The 19,264-nt window shown below is 39.4% G+C and overlaps 1 protein-coding gene across 4 annotated transcripts; it reads left to right on the forward strand.

Moving 5' to 3' along the window:
* Positions 1-1,029: 1,029 nt before the first annotated feature.
* Positions 1,030-19,191, forward strand: vldlr (very low density lipoprotein receptor). Of its 4 annotated transcripts, none has more exons than XM_088391752.1 (20): positions 1,030-1,334; positions 5,606-5,725; positions 6,420-6,542; positions 7,969-8,091; positions 8,241-8,449; positions 8,654-8,816; positions 9,110-9,232; positions 9,706-9,828; positions 10,040-10,159; positions 10,290-10,415; positions 11,135-11,306; positions 11,793-12,017; positions 12,112-12,230; positions 12,774-12,913; positions 13,298-13,439; positions 13,731-13,880; positions 15,811-15,870; positions 17,307-17,384; positions 17,591-17,760; positions 18,208-19,191. In XM_088391752.1, the coding sequence occupies exons 1-20, from the start codon at positions 1,088-1,090 to the stop codon at positions 18,241-18,243; spliced, it is 2,769 nt and encodes a 922-aa protein (XP_088247878.1). In that variant the 5' UTR covers positions 1,030-1,087; the 3' UTR covers positions 18,244-19,191. The 4 variants fall into 4 exon arrangements, with proteins under 4 accessions (XP_088247878.1, XP_088247877.1, XP_088247880.1 ...); XM_088391751.1 differs by having other exon boundaries at positions 1,037-1,334; positions 9,107-9,232; XM_088391754.1 differs by lacking the exon at positions 15,811-15,870 and having other exon boundaries at positions 1,041-1,334.
* The last annotated feature ends 73 nt before the right edge of the window (positions 19,192-19,264 follow it).

Raw genomic sequence — 19,264 nt, forward strand, 5'->3', positions numbered from 1 at the left:
TTCAAATATTAGACAACAAAATTAAGACTGTCAGTAAGGAATAAACTAAATATATAACTGAATCCTGAACTGAACTTGAAATTAATAATTAATTACTTTACTTCACTCTATTGCATACGCTTTCTATCTTAGCAGTATTTTAAGGTATAATGTACACTCAATGGCTACAAGTAGTGAGATTGGTGTCATCAGCTGCAGGTATGGTATTAGTTATGCTATTAGAACCACTAGTTCCACGAGGGCCCCCTCTGGTGGTATGCAAAAGAATAAGTGCTCAGTTCCTTCAGTTCTATTTGTTGTTCAATGAAATTTGCACTTAAGCATAGAGAACAGTTTGTTTTCATACATTTATTTATAAACACAACATTGTTCATTATTCTGAACTATTACTTAGCTTCCATCCATTTTGTGAACCACTTAGATTATTATTATTATTATTATTATTATTATTATTATTATTATTATTATTATTATTATTATTATTGTTATTATTATTGTTGTTGTTGTTATTGTTGTTGTTAATATTAATGATAATGAGAATACAACTGCCTTGTTTTGGATAAATACGTGTATTTTAGGTCATATTTTGTTACTTGGAGAGCTTAGTATTTTTTCTGCTGTACTGTAAATAATCATATTAAACTGTCATTGTTTGGTTGGAGTGAGTAAAATCTTTTTTGGGGAGGAAGAAGAAACGTTTTTGAGCTCGCATTGAGTATTATTGATGATAAAGCCCATCAAATACATTCAATGCTTTTAGATGACTGAATAACTGAAATACTGCAAGTATAAAACTGAATGTCGCATAGTTAAGGGTTGTTAAGGGTTAACAAGACGTAGAGGAGGGGAAAAGAAATCCACCTTGGTTGTGACGAGATCGCTATTGCACCAGCTCCCCGATCACACGGGGCCGTCCTTGAACGTCACGTTTATGAAATGGATCTAGTGTGAAATCGCGTCAACTGGTCCACGCGCGACCAGTGAGGCGCACGAACATTATTCCCAATTGGTTCCGTCGAGCGCGTGCTGGTCGATCAGTTTGCGTGCGTGCGTGCGTGCGTGCGTACGTGCGCGCGTGGGAGTGTGTATGTCCGAGCACATATGCGAGAGCGCGCGCGCATACGTGCTTATAAGCTGGGCGCTTGAACCGCAGCAGACCCAAAGAGCAAAGCAGGGCAGCACCGAGCCTCCAGAAAGAAAAGCGGAGCAGAGCAGAGCTAAGCGCTCGGCTAGCAACCAAGCGCACGTTTCAGGGGGAGACATGATCGTTTCCACAGCCGGAATCTTTTTGCTCCCGCTGCTAATATGCCTCCAACATTGCACGAGCGTTCGTGGTAAGTCTTGATTTCCCCGCATGAACGCAGCAAATGTCGCCCACTTTGAACACCTGTCATAGTGCTGCCCTCTGATTGAATGACCCAGCTCGGTTATGATGTCGTGTACCTTGCGTTTATTGTTAGAAATGGGACGATGCATGCATGACCTGTTTTCTTCACACAAACGATATTACGTCGCTACAAATTTAGATTGACTATTATAGCTTATTATATTGCACTCCTCTGGAATGAATGTCGAAGCGGGCCCTGTTTGGTTTGTCTAATTGTCATTTTTTTAGTCAGTCAATTTCCTCCTTCCGAAAAACGCCTGCTGTGCACATGTGCACGTAATCTAATCTGATTTTGTGGTCATTTACTACTATTGTGGGATCACGCGTTACTATTGAAGCTCCCATTCATATTTAAATTAGTATAAAAGGACCTATTTCGAAGTGGGTCACGATGAATTCGAATATGAATTTGTGACAAGTGGCGACAGCTGAGTTTACCTGCTGCAGGTGACCTCAATCTAGGTCTGATCATTGGGCCAGGTGTGATTATGCTAATTGAATGACATTGATTAATTCATCAATTATATTTCATTGATTAGTTCATAGTATTTGTCAGTAAGAAATATTTAGGTGAAGATAGATAGATAGATAGATAGATAGATAGATAGATAGATAGATAGATAGATAGATAGATAGATAGATAGATAGATAGATATAGATAAATAATTTATTTATATATTTATAGTTATTTTATGTATATATATATATTTTTTTTTAATAAATAAATATTTTTTTTAGGCACTCATTCTCATACCACCTGAGTAAATACTGGATACCAATATCATGAGACACATTGAAGTACAGAAGCGCAGTAGGTGGTGAATTTACTGCAATCAATGTTGTACACAATCTGTACATTTACACTGTGCCAAAATATAAGCTATTTGTACTAAAAAACATCAATCTGAGCTGTAGTTGTAGTGATTTATTTGCCTACCACTCGTATTGAGTGAGCCTGTGGAGTAGTACCACACTGAGCGCCATTGTCCTCAGATGTTTGACAACAAAGCTACTGTTGCAGAGCAGTCCATCTGTAGTTTCTCTTGCTAAATCTCTGGCCTCCTTTTTCAGAACAACCACCTAACATAAAAGCGCAGATGCGAGAGATCTATATTCTCCTTATCATTTAACATTTATTGCAGAGGCAAATGAATTAACTATCAATCCATTTAATATGCTGTTTCTCCTCAGTAGGATAGTGATGATTGAGTTGACTGATCATGTATGATGGCCATACAGCAGTATTTGCTTGGGTGTTATTTAGGTTAGATAATGAGTTTTATGTGAAAGTGGATCATTTGGACTTACTGAAGACAGTCATCGATGTTGTGTTCATAATTGTGTACATGCTAGACGCATGAACATTGTGCTTTATTATCCCCTTTTTAAATGCTTTACTGTCACCTTAAGTCTTCTACACACAATTATAAATGTAGTGTAAATTGAATGTACATTTTTGCTTTTCGCATCAGGGCTTGGTGCGTAACACCTGTCAATAATAGAAGTAATAGTGTCTTTGTAAAACCAAAAAAGCAGCAGCAACATTATCCTATCTCCACAATCTCTATTTAAACCTAAACAAGAGCCATTTGGGCTTGACAGACCTTGGCACAGGGCAGAGAGTAGACCAAACAGTTGTGATCCGCACTATTTGAATTATCTTAAATCATTGGGAATAGGGATAAAGGAATTGTTTTATTTGCAGTTTACTGTATAGTGCAAGTGCTAATGCTGTGAAGTTTTTTTCCTCAGGCAACAAATGATATTTATTCATTAAAGACAAAGTACTACAAACGGTATTCTCCTCCACTATTTAAGTTTGGCAGCATTGAACTATTTTCATTGCTTTCTGATTGGCATTGAAAATATAGAACCTGTGTCGCATTTAGGATTCTCTTCCTCAATCACTATTTAAAGCTAATTGAAAAGGAAAAAGACATTCTTAGCACCCACCACCAACGGATAATTGCTCTGGATTATCTTTAGAGACTTCCAATAAATTGGCTTTAGCTGATTTTGATCGGAATCCGAGGAATCTGCGTCAAAATCGATCTAATTATCGGTATCTGTACAGCGGTCTTAAGCAAACAATCAAATATAACCTCGTCTCAGATTATTCATCCTCAACAAAGACACCTAGAATGAAAATGTTGGACTCAGACCTCTGCTAAGCCCTAATCAAGTCACTCAATTTAACTTTGTGCTGAAACATGCTGTTAACTTAAAAATCAGTTTGGTCAAGGTAACATTGTTTTCAATCTTTTAATTTAGTTTTTAAATGTATTTTTCACCAAATGTCCACAGCATATTCAAGCTTATTTTCTTTGTTGTAGGTAGATAAAATGTGTGCATACCATTGGCACATTAATTTCAATTCTGTCCAAAAGTAGAGGAAATCCAGGCTCAATTATCAAGAGCTAGAGATAGGCACAATTTGGCTCTTTGGTGGTTTTTCTTTCCCTTTCTTTGCAGATTTGAGGTGTTGAAGTTTGTAGTGTACAGGATATTAATGAAAAAACAATTGTCTCCTAAAGAAAAAAAAAATCACAAGTACACGTAGATCTAAATTAAGTCTGTGAGCAAGGCGTCTCACAAAAACAGAGCAGCGTCAATGCTTGCCCTGATTAAAATGGATGTAGTTTCCCTCCACAGTGAGTATGATGGCATGTTAGACCCAGATCTGCAGCTACACGAGCACTGGCGGTGTGGGGGTGCGCTTGGCTCCTGAAGTGGGCGGGGTGGTGGACTGGAAGAGGAGGAGGGGAACGCACTGCAACAGTTTGTGTTACTGGGCAAAAATGCATTAACGTGACCACCAGTGTGACAGTGCTTATGTAATGCCCAGTGACTTACCATTTTTAGCAGGACACAAGAGCAATGTTTGATATTTTAGAGAATACTTTTTTGTCTACCAAACTACCAGTTTTGATTCTTTCTCGGAATGTTTCTTATCTTTACATTATTCAGTCCCCCCCAGCAACCGTCTTGGCGATGATTTTAGCACAATATGAATGCATGCTCATTATAGTATTTATGTTTTCCCTTCAGTGGCTTTGTCCTTTTTCAAGCACTCATTGCACTTCTGGTGGAATTCTCTCATTGGTGATGGGCAGATAATTTTGATCCTCCTTCTGTTAGGGTGACTGAAATTGTAGTGTAGTTACAGCTCAGCATACTCCTGTTCAGGATTATGAATTCTACCTGCATGGATCGCTGTAGATTTACCCCGTATGGGAAATATTGTGCTTTTTTTTCTTAACAGTTCTCAAGTTGTGTCAAAAATCAAGAATCGTAATACTTAACACATCCTGTTTTAGTCCTGATGACGTTTAAGGATTTGCTGCCCCATGCAAGGGTGAAACTGTTTTCCGCGCCCCATATACTGCTGTGCTAAAGGCAACTACAGAAATGGTTAGCACGATGCAAGGAGTGGCAGGACATTTCAGAGCCATTGAGGGTGATGCTTGAATTTCCACACTTGGTGGGTGGATGGGCACTTAAGGTACTTATCTACTGTACATGCATTTGTGTACAGTTAAAGTAGCATTTGAATATCTCCAGTGACAGACTGCACAAATAATTGTGGAGCATGTTTATATATAGTTCTTTTTCAAACGATTTTGCTCTTTCACATGAATTAAAATGTGTATATATGAATACATAGCCTAACAGACAATGCACGCCAACGTTTGTTTGGCTAGATTTGTCTGAACTTACTTATTGTGAGCTGTTTCACATAGAATAATTCAGGTTAGTATTACAATAGCACATAAGGAATCTAAACCTTAAATTTATGTTCTATAAACCTATAAACAAACTTATTAGTATAATGAGCAAAGCGACACAAGACCTCAAGAGATAATGAAACATTACTGTATGTGCAGAAATGGATGTGTACCAATACTAGTAGGTACCTGTATCGGGCTAATATTGTCCTTATTCCAAGATTTTGGGTACTCATAAAGGATGCCGATACCAGCCACTGATACTTGAGGCAGGAAAACCTCTAACATCAAATTCCTTGCCAGTCATTGGTGATGCACTTAAGCACAGTGCAAAATCATCATGTGCGTTAGAAAGGTACTGGCACCGGTACTCTGAGAGTCCTCGAGCAAATATTAATCGGTCCGGACAAAAAATGTATTGCTCATCCCTAGTTACAAAATCATATTTCTCTTTTTGCAAAAATTCATGTCAAGATTTGATTCTGTCCGTCAGGAACTAAAACGGAATGCGAGGCCAACCAATTTCAGTGTGAAAATGGTCGTTGTATCCAGTCTGTTTGGAAGTGTGATGGGGACGAGGACTGTAGTGATGGCAGTGATGAACGCTCGTGTGGTAAGAAATGCTGGCTTGAAATATTCTGCCAAATGTATTCTTAAATTCTGAAGATTTCTTGGGGGGGGGGGGGGGGGGGGGAATTCAAGTTAGGTCAATTATGGACACATTTGTAATCTATGAAGTGGAGAGGAGGAGACTGTTGGGCAACATATCATTGTGTTCTTGTAGAAGTCATACATAACTGGTGAATCTCTTATCTCCTGGGATGACTAACCTGCTGATACAGAGGCATCAGAATAGTGCTAACGACATGTCTATTGAACCAATCAATAATGTCATACAATATACACACACCCACAGTACAGATGTACAATAATTTTCTCTTTCAAAACCAATCCCAAATTTCACCTCTCCTTTTTATTTCATTTTATCCGGGTAATGTAACACATGGCGTGTAAAATGGTAAAGAATAAATATAGTAAGATGCCAAACGACGAAAAATCCAATTACTTAAAGGTCACACATGACAATCTGTTGATTTGATTTTAAAATGTTATCCAATTTGAGCCATCACGAACCACTTGAAAGGTTACCTATAGCTTATGTACATTTCAATTCATTTTGTCAGTTAGTCATGCCATATTTGTTGAGAAATTTTGACTAAAGCGGTTGCAACGTATGAAGTGAGAATCAAGTCATGGATGTGCATTTTGATTGTTATATTGATTGCTTTCTTCCCCTCCCACAACAGTCAAAAAGGTTTGTCCAGATGCAGACTTTGTATGTCGTAATGGCCAGTGTGTTCCAAAGAGGTGGCAGTGTGATGGGGAGCCAGACTGCGAGGACGGCTCAGACGAAAGTGTCGAAATTTGCCGTAAGTACTGCACAAGCCTCAAATTCTGATTTAAATTTTAACTACTAAAATCTTAAACGGCCTTCGGCGTACTTGCATTCTTTTTTTTTTAGTTGATTAAGATAAAGTTCAAATCAATTTAGCATCAAAATCAAGCACTGGTCTGCTTTGATCCACCATGTTAAGCACAAAACATCAGTTGGCTTAAGTAGTAGTAATGCACTACAACTTAAGTACTGAAAAAATATATATACGTATGTATTTGTATATTTAACATTGATAGGAGTATTCTTGTTGTTCATGTTCACTCATGACTCATGAATGAAACTGTATGTTAATACCATGAATGAGCAAGTATGAGACTTGGGCTCTGCTGCGTATTTGCCAAGCAAATTAGATAGTGTCTTGTCAGCACTTTCTCACTGGAGTATTTTGTCTTGTCATGTGTACTCTGTGTTTGTACTTGAACAATATTTCCAGTAGTCTTAACACATAAACGTTTTCCTGAAGGTCTTGAACTTGGAGGCTCTGATCATGTGCATCTGATTAAGTTCCAGGCATTCTAGCTGCAGTGTACATGAGCTGAGCTGCACGTATAACTGCGTATGTCACTCTGTTGTTTGTCCAGCTGTTCTTATTCTTAGTAGTGGAAAACACTGCACTTGCATGGTCATCTCTAGTGACTCTAGTGGATAAAGAAATTCTGATGCAATGTGGCTGTCATGCTGTGAATGCATATGTCTGTTTTATTAGCTTGACACAAGCTTTAATACATATAAGCTAATAATGTCCATGTTTTTTTTTAAATGCGACATGTTCAGTATGTTGATCTTTTGACAAAGCATACAGCCTATGTGGTGTTATTTTAGGTACTACTGTTTGAGAGTTCTGGTAACTTGAGCTGCATGAGTATTTGTTCTTCATTGAAGTAGAGGGTAGGAAAGGTGTACGTAAAGTATGACCCATAATGCAGTAATAGAATTAATAACTATGTAATCCACCTTTTTACGCATCACATTAAAAATAAAAGTTCAACTTATCTGTACAAGGAGCTGGCTTATCAGTTTTGAGCCTAAAGGTTTACATAATTTTAGATGAGCAAAACAGATCCATGTGCAGAATTGATACAACTACGGGCAAAAAATTGCATTCGGTTTTATTTCTGGAAGAGCCTTGTAGTCAATTTTAAGCATCCTGTGTGTGTAAATATTAACTATCCACTAAGGGCAGTTGTTGCTAGTTTCTTGTATATTGTGCCGTTAAAAATGTCCCTCTCCAGGGTTCTGTATCTCTGTCGTGGCTTGTGCTGAAACTAGAAAAATATTTACAGCGCATTTTTTTTTGAATGGTTATATTGGGGAAAAAACAAAACAAAAGCCTTGCAATGCATTGTTGATTCGTGACCTGTTTTTTTGTTTTGTTTTTTTGTTTTTTGGGGATCATGCAGACATGCGGACTTGCCGTTTGAATGAGTTTAGCTGTGGAGCAGGTTCCACTCAGTGTATCCCCAACTTCTGGAAGTGTGATGGTGAAAAGGACTGTGACAATGGAGAAGATGAAGTGAACTGCGGTAGGTTGAGATTTGCTGTAAACTATGTGAAAGTGCGGCTTATGGTCTAAAAAAATATGCTTGTGGTGTTCGTGCTTGACTGTCTGGCGGCCAGTAATTGAAAGGAGCTGCCAGCAAGCCATTTTAATTACCTTCATGCTTACTTTCAGGTAACGTAACCTGCGCTCCAAACGAATTCACCTGCGCCAGTGAACGCTGCATCTCCCGAAACTTTGTTTGCAACGGCGAGGACGACTGTGGGGATGGCTCGGATGAGGTGGGGTGCGCGCCTTCTTCCTGTGGCCCAAGTCAATTCCAGTGTGGAAATTCATCATGCATCCCAAATAGTTGGGTATGCGACGAGGATGTCGACTGCCAGGTAAGGAAACGACAATGAACAAGAATAGCTGTTATCACGAATGTATGTTTAGACTAAATTCAACGCATTAATGGCAGTGTATCTCAAATTGCTATCCCAATTTTGCCACGTCCAACCAAGAACAATAAACATCAGATTTGTTATCCAAGGCGTACATGCTTCTTCACACGTCTCTTCCGGTCCAACGTTTCTGTTCTTCTGCAGGATCAGTCCGATGAGTCGCCGTTACGGTGTGGTCGTCATCCAACCCCACCAGCCAAATGCTCAACGAGTGACATGCAATGCATTTCCGGAGAGTGTATTCACAAAAAGTGGAGGTGTGACGGAGACTCGGACTGCAAAGATGGCAGCGATGAAGCAAACTGTCGTATGTACAAACTTCAACACCGTACATACAATTTTTTTTTCTCATTATTTTAAATACTGTAAAAAAAAAAAAAAAGTAACATGCGTGTGTGACTGCTGGTTTATATTGTGTGTTTAATCACTTAACAAATTAAGTACCATAAATGCAATTAAAGCAAATTCATTCAGTTTCGCGGATTTTACTTATTCCGGGTAGTCTGCAATGTATTTTCAAAAACCAGTGAACTTTTTAGGGTGTCTAATATGACTAGGTCTAATATGAAATGATATGGTTATGTTGTCTGGTATTAGCAGCTGCACGCACCTGTGGCGCAGATCAGTTCAAATGTGACGACGGGAACTGTATCCTGGGCAACAGACAATGTAACGGAATCCGAGAGTGCGCTGATGGATCAGATGAGGTCAACTGCAAAAACTGTAAGTTCCGGTTCCTTCAATAGTTTTATTCCTTTTGGGTTTTTTTCATTTGCACAATTGCTTTAATGATCGTTATGTGAACCCTTTTGGAATTTCTTAAATTGTTACATAAATTGGTCATGACGTGGCTTGACTATTTCAATCACGTGAATAAACAGTTGTTTTCATAATCACAAAAATAACATGCACAATATTTTCAGAAAATTACAAGAAAAGCGAGTGTAGGCTTGGATTTAATAACTAGATGACATTTCTTTTAGTATACGCACATTACATATCATTGGACTCAACACGGATGGACCCATGTGTTGGAAATAAAAAAATAAATAAAAAAATACTACTACAGTGTGTGCCAAGAGTGGCCCGGTCAAAATACTAGAAAAAAAGTGAAGGAATGGGCATCTCCATTTTCGATGATGCTAGAAAAAGAGTTTTTGTAAATGCACTTTTTCGTTTTTCCCCCCTCCTCACAGCGACACAATGTCGTGGACCTGAGAGGTTTAAATGTCGTAGTGGGGAATGTATTGAGATGAGCAAAGTATGCAACAAGAATCGAGACTGTCCAGACTGGAGTGATGAACCCATCAAAGAATGTGGTGAGTTTTATCTTTGAAATGTCCTGTTTTAGTTGCCCAATATTATCAGAATTCATGATCAAGCAAAACCTGACAAAGCTGTCATGCAACAGACCAAATGAAGAAAAACAAAATCTTGTGCGTCAACATGCTTCAGTTATGTTCAGACTGAGTGAATCAGGCAGAAACCATATTTGCTGTGTTAAGGACTGTATTGTGTGTTGTGCTGCAGATGTCAATGAGTGCCTAATGAACAATGGGGGCTGCTCGCATATCTGCAAAGACATGACAATTGGCTTTGAGTGTGACTGCACGCCCGGGCTGCAGCTCATTGATCACAAAACCTGTGGAGGTAGTAAAGTATAGTACTTTTTTACAATATTGCATGCAGCAACATGATGCTCTATTGTTTCTGGTAGCATATGTTGCTGTGAATTTGCCGTTGCGTGTTGAAAGATCTCATTCGACCCTTCTTCCTTCAGACGTCAATGAGTGTCTGAACCCAGGCATCTGCAGTCAGATCTGCATTAACCTGAAAGGAGGATACAAATGTGAATGCCACAACGGCTACCAGATGGATCCAACGACAGGAGTCTGTAAAGCTGTAGGTGAGTGAGGCCCGATCAAATCCAATATGCCCGCCTCATCTAGTTAGTCACTGGCATTAAAGATTCACAGAAATGTATTGGTCCCTTGTAGATTTTACAACACTAATGTATTTGTAGTGATGACAAATTAATAAATTGACTTGATTAGTTGTATATTGCCATTTCCGGCTCTGTATTGGTTAAAGCTTAGTCTTGACTAATAGCTAGTCAAGTTTTATTGGCATCTGGTCTTTCAGTCAGGCAATTTAAAGACTTTTTAATCACCCGTCTGCTGCTACCTCAGAACGACAACGCTATGCGCAGCAATGAAATGTCCGGCCCAACTATGATAGATCTGCACGACGTTGAGAATACAAACGTATGGAAGCTTGTGGTGGATGAGAGTAGCACTTGGTTTTGCCAGCTTCGGCTATTCTGATCACAACTGGTCTTCGAAATATTCAAATTGACAAGACCATAGGACTGGTGGTAAGGAATGAGGAAAGCAGTGTAAAGTGAAGCTCCAGCTTCCTCGTCCAAGTGTTGTTTCACAATCAGTTGAATTGGAAGGTTTGTCACCAACTGGGTGCTCTTCAAATCACAAATGCCCTGGGACCATTTTTTTTATCCCTCCTTTTGATGAATTAATTGAACATTAAAACATAATAGAGAATGATATCATAAATATGTTGGACACATTTTGAAGTGTAAACTTATTCCTGTGTTCCCCTCCCTCCTAGGTAAGGAGCCCTGTCTGATTTTCACAAACCGTCGTGACATTCGTCGTCTGGGTCTGGAGAGAAAGGAGTACACTCAGATTGTGGAGCAGCAGAGGAACACGGTGGCTCTGGATGCAGATTTTGACCAGCAGATGATGTTTTGGGCCGATCTGGGACAGAAAGCTATATTTAGGTACTGTAATGTTTACATAACCATACTTTTGGAAACTGCAATAAATTAGTGTTGATGTATGGAATTTAAAATGCATAAAACTAGTATTGTGGCAGTCTAATGAATGGCCTCACAGTTTGGTCTGATTTGATTTTTGGGGTTTTACTATCCCCCCACTGTGTTGCAATAGAGAAGTGAAACTGCAAGCTTTATATTTGTGTGTGACACAACTATTCTTGCATCTGCAGGACTTTTTTTTCTTTTTTTTTTTCCATGTAGTTTTATTTCGGACGTGGACAAAATGTTTAGCAGTACTTGATGATTCCGAAATATGTCCGTCTGCTGGCGGCTCAGACGTTTCCACAGAACAAAATTCCTTCCGCTGTCATCTGAACACCCACTTCTGTGTAATTATTTACCTAGACTTGTTGCATTACTAAGTTTGTATATGGTGATGGAGTACAACTTGTTCAAGTGAGCTGAAGATATTTCAATTTATTCTTACAGCACTGTGCTGGACAAACGAGGCGACGTGAGCACCCACAACAAAGTGATAGAAAACGTCCTCTCTCCCGTTGGCATCGCCGTAGACTGGATATACAAGAACTTGTACTGGTCCGATCTGGGTACCAAAACCATTTCCATTGCAAACTTTAATGGAACCAAGCAGAAAATTCTGTTTAGTAGTGGCCTGAAAGAACCAGCTTCCATTGCTGTGGATCCTCTGTCTGGGTGGGTGTTTGTCAAGGTTTTGAAGATGTCAATACTGTAAAATCTATTTTCTGACTTGGGTTTCTCTTATTTTGGGCACATCTGTCAATTGTAGTTTCCTGTACTGGTCTGACTGGGGTGTGCCAGCCAAGATTGAGAAGTCTGGTATGAATGGAGTCAACAGGCAGATTCTGGTGGCGACAGACATCCAGTGGCCAAATGGAATAACCCTTGGTAAAGGTTATATATCGCACTGACGATATGCTGACACAGCTGATTATAAAGATCAATTCCACGGATATCAATTGGGATTTATTTCAACCACTGTTGGGGGGGCGGGGGGGTTTAGGGTTGAAATTGGAAATTCTGGCTTGTGGCTTGTAGAAGATCTTTATTTTTGTCAGAGATTTGAGTGTTTCAATGTGCAGGGCTAATTCTTCAAGGGCTCTTTTTTTTTTTTTTTTTTTTAAACTCGTGGCCTATCTTTCACCGATTTTGATGTCTTGTAACAACTTTTGTTTTAATGTCCGATTAACTTAATGTACAACAAAACAACCACAGATTCAAGTGTTCAATGAATAAAGTTGACTTTTGTAGTCATTTTAAAATGTTTTATTAGCATTTATTTTGAGCAACCCTGGGTGTTCACTTTTGCGGTGAAAGCAAATTGGAATTAGATGTTCACCTGTAAATCTACATTTTTCCCTTTTGGGCCACATTTTAGATTTGCCATTTTTATGTCATACCCATTTAATCTTCTGTATGTTCTTTATTTAGATCTAATCAAAGGACGGCTGTACTGGGTTGATTCAAAGCTACACATGCTCTGCAGTGTTGACCTGAATGGTGACAACAGGAAGAAAGTGCTACAATCTTCAGACTACCTTGCGCACCCCTTTGCTCTTACTGTTTTTGAGGTACTGCTACCATTTTACCAAAAAGTGGGACTTTTTTTGTTATTGTTTTAAGAGCTAAGACCTGCACAAAGAATCTGCAGGGTTTTTTTTCCTGATTTATTTGTATTATCTTAACATTATCAAATGCTTAGGATTTTAAATGGGTGGGCTGTGTCACAAAGGGCACCAGAAGGTGTAAACTGTGCCAAACAAATCATGCGAGTGGCAGGCTGTGGCAACCAGACAGGGAAAACTGAAAGTTACTGCTACTGTATGTTAATTTTTAGAATTAGATTTCAGTTTGTTCTAAAATGTATGATTTATCAATATAGCTATCCCTATAGCATAGTTTTAAATTTATGCCAAATTTTTTTTTTTTTCTTTTTTCCATGATCCCCTTTCCAGGATCGTGTCTTCTGGACAGATGGCGAGAAGAAAGCCATCTACGGAGCTAACAAATTCACAGGAATGGACATTGTGACACTAGCCAACAACCTGCATGATCCACAGGACATCATAGTGTACCATGAGCTCATTCAACTTTCTGGTAAGAATGCAATTAAAACACAATTGAAAAGAAAAATGGGTTCTGTAATGATAAATTGGCAAGTTTGTGGGTCAATTTCAATAAATTTAGAAAACTCTCTCAGTACCTAAAGTTAATGTGGACTAGATTGTGCTTTTAATTCATTGTCCCTGTGACTGACTGGTAACCAATAATGGAGCTCCAGCATTCTTGTAAAGCTATCTGGGAAACTGGCAGAATGGATCAATTCAGTGGCAAAACTGCCAGTAGAACTTGGACATGATCTAACAAGAAACCTACACTTGTTTGCAGGAACAAACTGGTGTGCAGAGAAGGTTCCAAATGGGGGCTGCAGCTACATGTGTCTACCTGCACCACAAATCAACAAACACTCTCCCAAATTTACTTGCCTGTGTCCACAAGGGCAGGAATTGGCTGCTGATGGTCTACTCTGCAGACCTGGTGAGTTAAAACACCCATGATGAAAGCATGAGCATGATTTGTGGGTGGAGGTTGAAGGGAGCACTTTTGCGATATTGCCTTTAAATAACCTGGTTAAATTCACGTAAAAACTAACGTAATGATTGGCCACCGAATAAAAATGTTTGACTCGTTTAATAGACGTGCTCGTGAGACCCTAATTAGCATGCATTTGTCAAAGCTCATCATTAAGCTCATGCAAGCTAATATTCTCAGATGTTCTTCCAGGCACTCCCTCATATTTCATGGTCTCACGTGCTTAAAAAAAAAAAAAACTATTTTGACTTGAAATAATGCAAATGAAACACTTATTCGAGAGCAATGTTGGCAGTAGAATAGGTTGTGTACTGTAGTCAATTGTTTTTCATGAATACATTATGTTATGGACTATCTTAAAGGTGTTTGAGGTGCTCATTCCAAGGATTTCTCTCTGGGGTGGGGGGTCTCCGTAATCCAGGAGCACATTTTTTTTTGGAGGGGTAGTGAACATTTCATGGTTGCTATGCCAGCAGTCTTTTTTTTTTTTCTTCTTAATGTGACTAGGGGATGCTCTACTCCTTCTTTATTTTAAATCTATACAGAAGATAGTGAGAGAGGAACCCGGCAACGGAATTCTTGCATATAAACTCCTAATTAGACTCTCTGCTGTAGACCAAGCAAGTGGCGTAAACAAAGCAATAGAACATCTCCCTGACAACTCTGTGCCACTGTGTCCGCCAAAAGAGAAATAAATGCCTTGTTAGTCTAAGATGCCTTGAAACTTTTTAGATTCCAAGTTTGTGTGTATAATTGTGTTAACACACCCTTCCGTGAATTTGGTGTGCTGAATAAATAGCTTGGGAAAGAATGCCTTTCACCGTCTCTTGAAGTTGGGTTGTAGCCAAAGCCCTTTACGAAATCTCAGGCAAATGCATTTATGTCCTTTGTTCAGCAATTGCTGCTGCACTAAAAGGAACCATGGATCATTGTTTTATTCTTCTATTCTAAGTAAATTTTAGAGTAAGCTTGATGTGTGAAGTTGTTCCCAAACGCAACTGCGCTCTTTGGTTCATCTTCACCTCGTTTGAGAAAACTTGATCAGTTTATGCACCAGTCTGAATTAGTTTGGAAAACCTCAAGCTCAAAGTTGAAAGCACGCCCAAACCATGCACTCTGGCTCAAAAGGCAGGAAACGTGAGTTGAGGGCTGCAAAATTATCGTCTGGCATGTTTATTTTTTTTTTATTTTTATTTTTTTTTATATATATCAATCCGTGCCTACATGAAATAGCCCTCAGTGTCAAAGGTTGGTGACCCCCTGGGTGTTAGCCACTTGGCTGCAATACAACCTTCCACCAAAAGGTGGCCTTGATGCTTAAATCAGTCGTTAAGCTCCAGTGAAAGCAGAAGACAATACTAAGCCAGCTGTTAGAAACAAAAAATGACTAAAATTATGTAATTGAACATCTGAAAGGAAAAACCAGTGGACTGGGAGGGTTGGGCCAAAACAAAGCTCAACTTCCATTCAGGTTAATGCACTTACAGGTTAGGTTGGCCCCAGAACAATCAAGAATAGTTGATGAGGGTGATAGACTGATATAAGCATAAAATATAAAGAACCAGTGTTTGCCAGTAATTTTTTTGCTATGCAGCACTAAATAGGGGGAAAAACATAAAAAAAAAAAGTGAGACGGAAAACAAATCATGTGACCACCTTGAGATAGGGCTGTGAGGGTTACCCTAAACTGGCTCCATTCAGATGCATTAAGAAGGTTCTCAATTATTTATTTTTTTCCTGCAAATGAGCTATCTTCAGTTCTTCAGAGAAATGATAGGTGTGATACTGCAAAATGTGAAAACTTCTCAGCATTCACAAGCTAATTTTCAGTTTGCCCCCACCCTGTTAAAGTCTGACCCCTTGATTCTTGGTACAGACCTTTTGACCAAAAGTCCAACAAAGGAGGATGGGGAACCTGTCTTGCCGCCCTCCCCAGGTAATACCATCAGTTGTCGCCTGTTGTGCTTCCTGATGCTGGGCTGCTGGCAAGTGGCAACTTACCTCAAGGCTTCCTTTTACGTGCTTTGCCTTTCTCTGGCTGCATAACTCTCCTTCGCAAGTATTTCGTCTTTGTTACATGGAACAAAAAATCTTGTGGCATGGTTATGAGCACAGTAATATTTGCTGTTCAGCTTCTTGCCTGTCAAACGGTTATCTCAAATTCCAACATTTTGGTAATGCTACTATTTTTTTAAGATTGCTTTTACTATTTCAGTCATCATCCCAGCTCTTCTTTACTATATTTTGTTCTGCCTAATTAGATTTGTATCTTGGAATTTCATGTGGCTGTAAATTCTATCGCACTCACTACAGCTTCTCTGTAGCTCTTATCATACTGTTTGTTTTTTGTATTTGACTTATGTTTTTTTGTTTTTTGGGGGGGGGGGGGTTGTGCTTATTTGTGTGTGGGGGGGTTCCCTTGAGGGGTGTAATTGCAAATTTGGGAAGTGTGTGGCATTGTCTGAGTGACAGGATGTTTCGAAATACTGTCAACCAGTTGAGAGGAAGTCAAATTTGAGAACACAAGCATACCTTTAGGACATTTTACTCCGGTTTGAGCTCACCGATTTGCCGTTAATATCACTTGTTTGCACAAACCTTTTTTTAGTATAAGGGGAACTTCAGCCTTTCTCAAAAGTGCGTGCCTTTCACGTTGTTCAAAAGTTTGTAAAGTTCCTAGCAGCCTACTTGATGATGCTCAGGGGTGCATTTTTTGGTCTTGTTGTCAAATGGGCACCAAAGGTGATTGTTTGGCACCCCAAAACTTGCTGACCACCTCCTGGATGACTTTAAAGACAAAATATTCTGAGCGAACAAAGGCAATGACTTGTCTTCTGGGTTTCCATCATAAAGAACTTTAGTGACTTTCCTAGCCATTCTAGTGACCATTGAAAAAAATACCTAACTGCTCACGCTGGGTAAAAAAGAAACGATCCAATTAGGGTTATGAATTGGTCCAATTCCAATTATTAACCCAGCAATTATGATGCATGTTATAGGATGATTAAAAATATGTATCCAGTAGTATACATTAGTTAGTATCTGGGAGAAGAGCATTGTACATGTGGGCACATAATTGACATAAATGAATCATAAAGCCTAATTCCATTAGTCCTCCTAGGATATTTAGTTATAACTAACATTCCGACTGGTTTGTTTGGAGTTTTTGCTCATTTAAGTAGAAAATGGCTACCGGTGCTAATCAAGGTTTGGCTGCGATGTGCATTGGTGTGCAGCTGCTTTTTCATTTCTCCCTCCAAACCCTGCTTGAAAGCCACAATTACCTGAACAATGGAGATGTCTGTCTTTACTTGATAATCACTTACACTTTTAGTGTGCTTGATTTGCCCACAAGGTGTGTTTGTTTTCCAGAAGCCAATGTGAGTACGTCGATTCAGGTAAACACCACAGCCAGAGGTTCTGCAGCAGCTTGGGCCATACTACCTGTCTGTAAGTGCACATCTTCACATGTACCTTCTTTGAATTAATATCAACACCTAAAGTAGTATACTTGGCATGCAATTCAAAAGAGGTTGTGGCTTTTTTGGAACCGGATGGCACAATTTTAAATTAGCGTTTGCCCCTAACCCTAACCTCATCACCTATTTTTTTTTTTTTTTTTACTAATGAAAATGTGTCCATGCTCACACACTCAGTGCTGCTTGCCATGGCGGCAGCAGGCGGCTATTTGATGTGGAGAAACTGGACGTCGAAGAACCAGAAAAGCATGAACTTTGACAACCCAGTCTACCTGAAGACCACAGAAGAAGACCTCAACATTGACATCACACGGCACGGCGCAAATGTGGGACACACATACCCAGCAGTAAGTCAAAGGCTGATAACCTTCCCCCTGAATTGTCCTGATAACAAAAGCAAGTGACGCTGCAAAGAAGAAATGGGTTAATTGGTGCAGAGTCGCTTAGGGTTCGATTCAACTAGATTAAATAATTTCTTCTCAGCAGGGGATTGCGACTGCTTGTTAATGACCTCCATGCTCATCTGTGACCCTCTGTAATCTTTAATGAATTGTTGGCCATCCGCCCACGTACACAGATTAAGTAGATTAACCTTGGACCACTCAAAGCTTCAAGGCAAGATGGCGCAACATTGGCCGTCATCCTTGCAGCTGCCAACACAACGCTCTTAGAATTCAACACTCCATAAATTGTCTATATGAGCGTTGCAATTGTCTCTGTAAATAGAACTGCACATTCAGGTATGACGGCATGTTGGTCATTAATTCTCTGTTTGTCGATTCTCCTCTTTTCAGATTTCAATAGTGAGCACGGAGGATGATCTATCGTGACCATGTTGGGTCCCCCCCCACCCAACCCATCTCCCCTCTTCTGTCTTTCCCCTTTGGTTTTTAAGGGAACTCATGGTGCTGAGCATGTTGTCCCCTTGTTTCCCACGCTGCTGGTTTTCCCGTCAGCACCAGTTCGATTGCTCACAGTACGACAACATGCCTTCTGAAGTGCATTAAATCATTATCAGTGGTGACAGTAACTGAAAGATGTTATTTATTTTGTAAATAATGCTTTTGATTTTGTTTTTGTTTTCATTGGTTTCCAAGCTTCCCTGCCCTTAAGGCAATTTGACTGTCTTTTCCCGCCCTTTTCCGGAAAGAAAGCAAAATCATTAGTCGGTTGAATCTTGCTGAGCTGGTTTTTTTTGTGCTTGGTGGGGTGGGATGGGGTGTGGTGGGGGGGTCTTGAAATTTTGCAGGAGACCAGTCCTGCTCTCACCAAACAGATCAAGTCTGCCGGACAGGTTTCACAACTTGATCAAAACTACATCTTGCCTTTTTAAACCTACAGGCTCTGTGTGTGGGAAATTGTCTTCAGTTAAAATATCAAATCATGTTTGCAATACCTCTTAGTAGTTTGAATATTTAATTCTATTATTGACAGCAGGTTTTCAGCATTTCTAAACATTGTACATATTTAGCCATCGTCTCAGGCTGTCAATCAGGATTCTATTCAATGCACTTTGATCAAATGTTTTGTGTAAATAAGATTGTATACATTTGACATGAGGTCTTTTGGGATATGGTTGGCCATTGTACCAAGGTTATGATTCAAATGTGCTGAACATAGCTGGGGGGTTGCAACACAATTTGGTAAAACTATTTTGTATGTTTGCTGTGGCTGTTGATCTTTTCTAGCCTTGTACAGTTGTTTAAACATTTGAAAGCTCTGTATCTGTGGGGGAGAATGATTTGAAAACTAATTAAATTGAAACTCTAATCCAGAAATTTGTTCCAATCTTGGCTGCCCATCATTCCTTGGTGTCACACTGTCAACAGCTTACTGTTAATGCCCATTCTG

The sequence above is a fragment of the Syngnathus floridae genome, chromosome 12 (genome assembly GCF_059516105.1).
Source record: "Syngnathus floridae isolate MCC-2025c chromosome 12, RoL_Sflo_1.0, whole genome shotgun sequence".
Classification (NCBI taxonomy): Eukaryota; Metazoa; Chordata; class Actinopteri; order Syngnathiformes; family Syngnathidae; genus Syngnathus; species Syngnathus floridae.

Coding starts and splice junctions, on each gene's coding strand:
- vldlr (XM_088391751.1), top strand. CDS start 1,088: ATGTCCGAGCACATATGCGAGAGCGCGCGCGCATACGTGCTTATAAGC. Junction 9,233..9,705: donor TGAGGTCAACTGCAAAAACT/GTAAGTTCCGGT, acceptor CCCTCCTCACAG/CGACACAATGTCGTGGACCT. Junction 13,440..13,730: donor TGAGCTCATTCAACTTTCTG/GTAAGAATGCAA, acceptor ACTTGTTTGCAG/GAACAAACTGGTGTGCAGAG.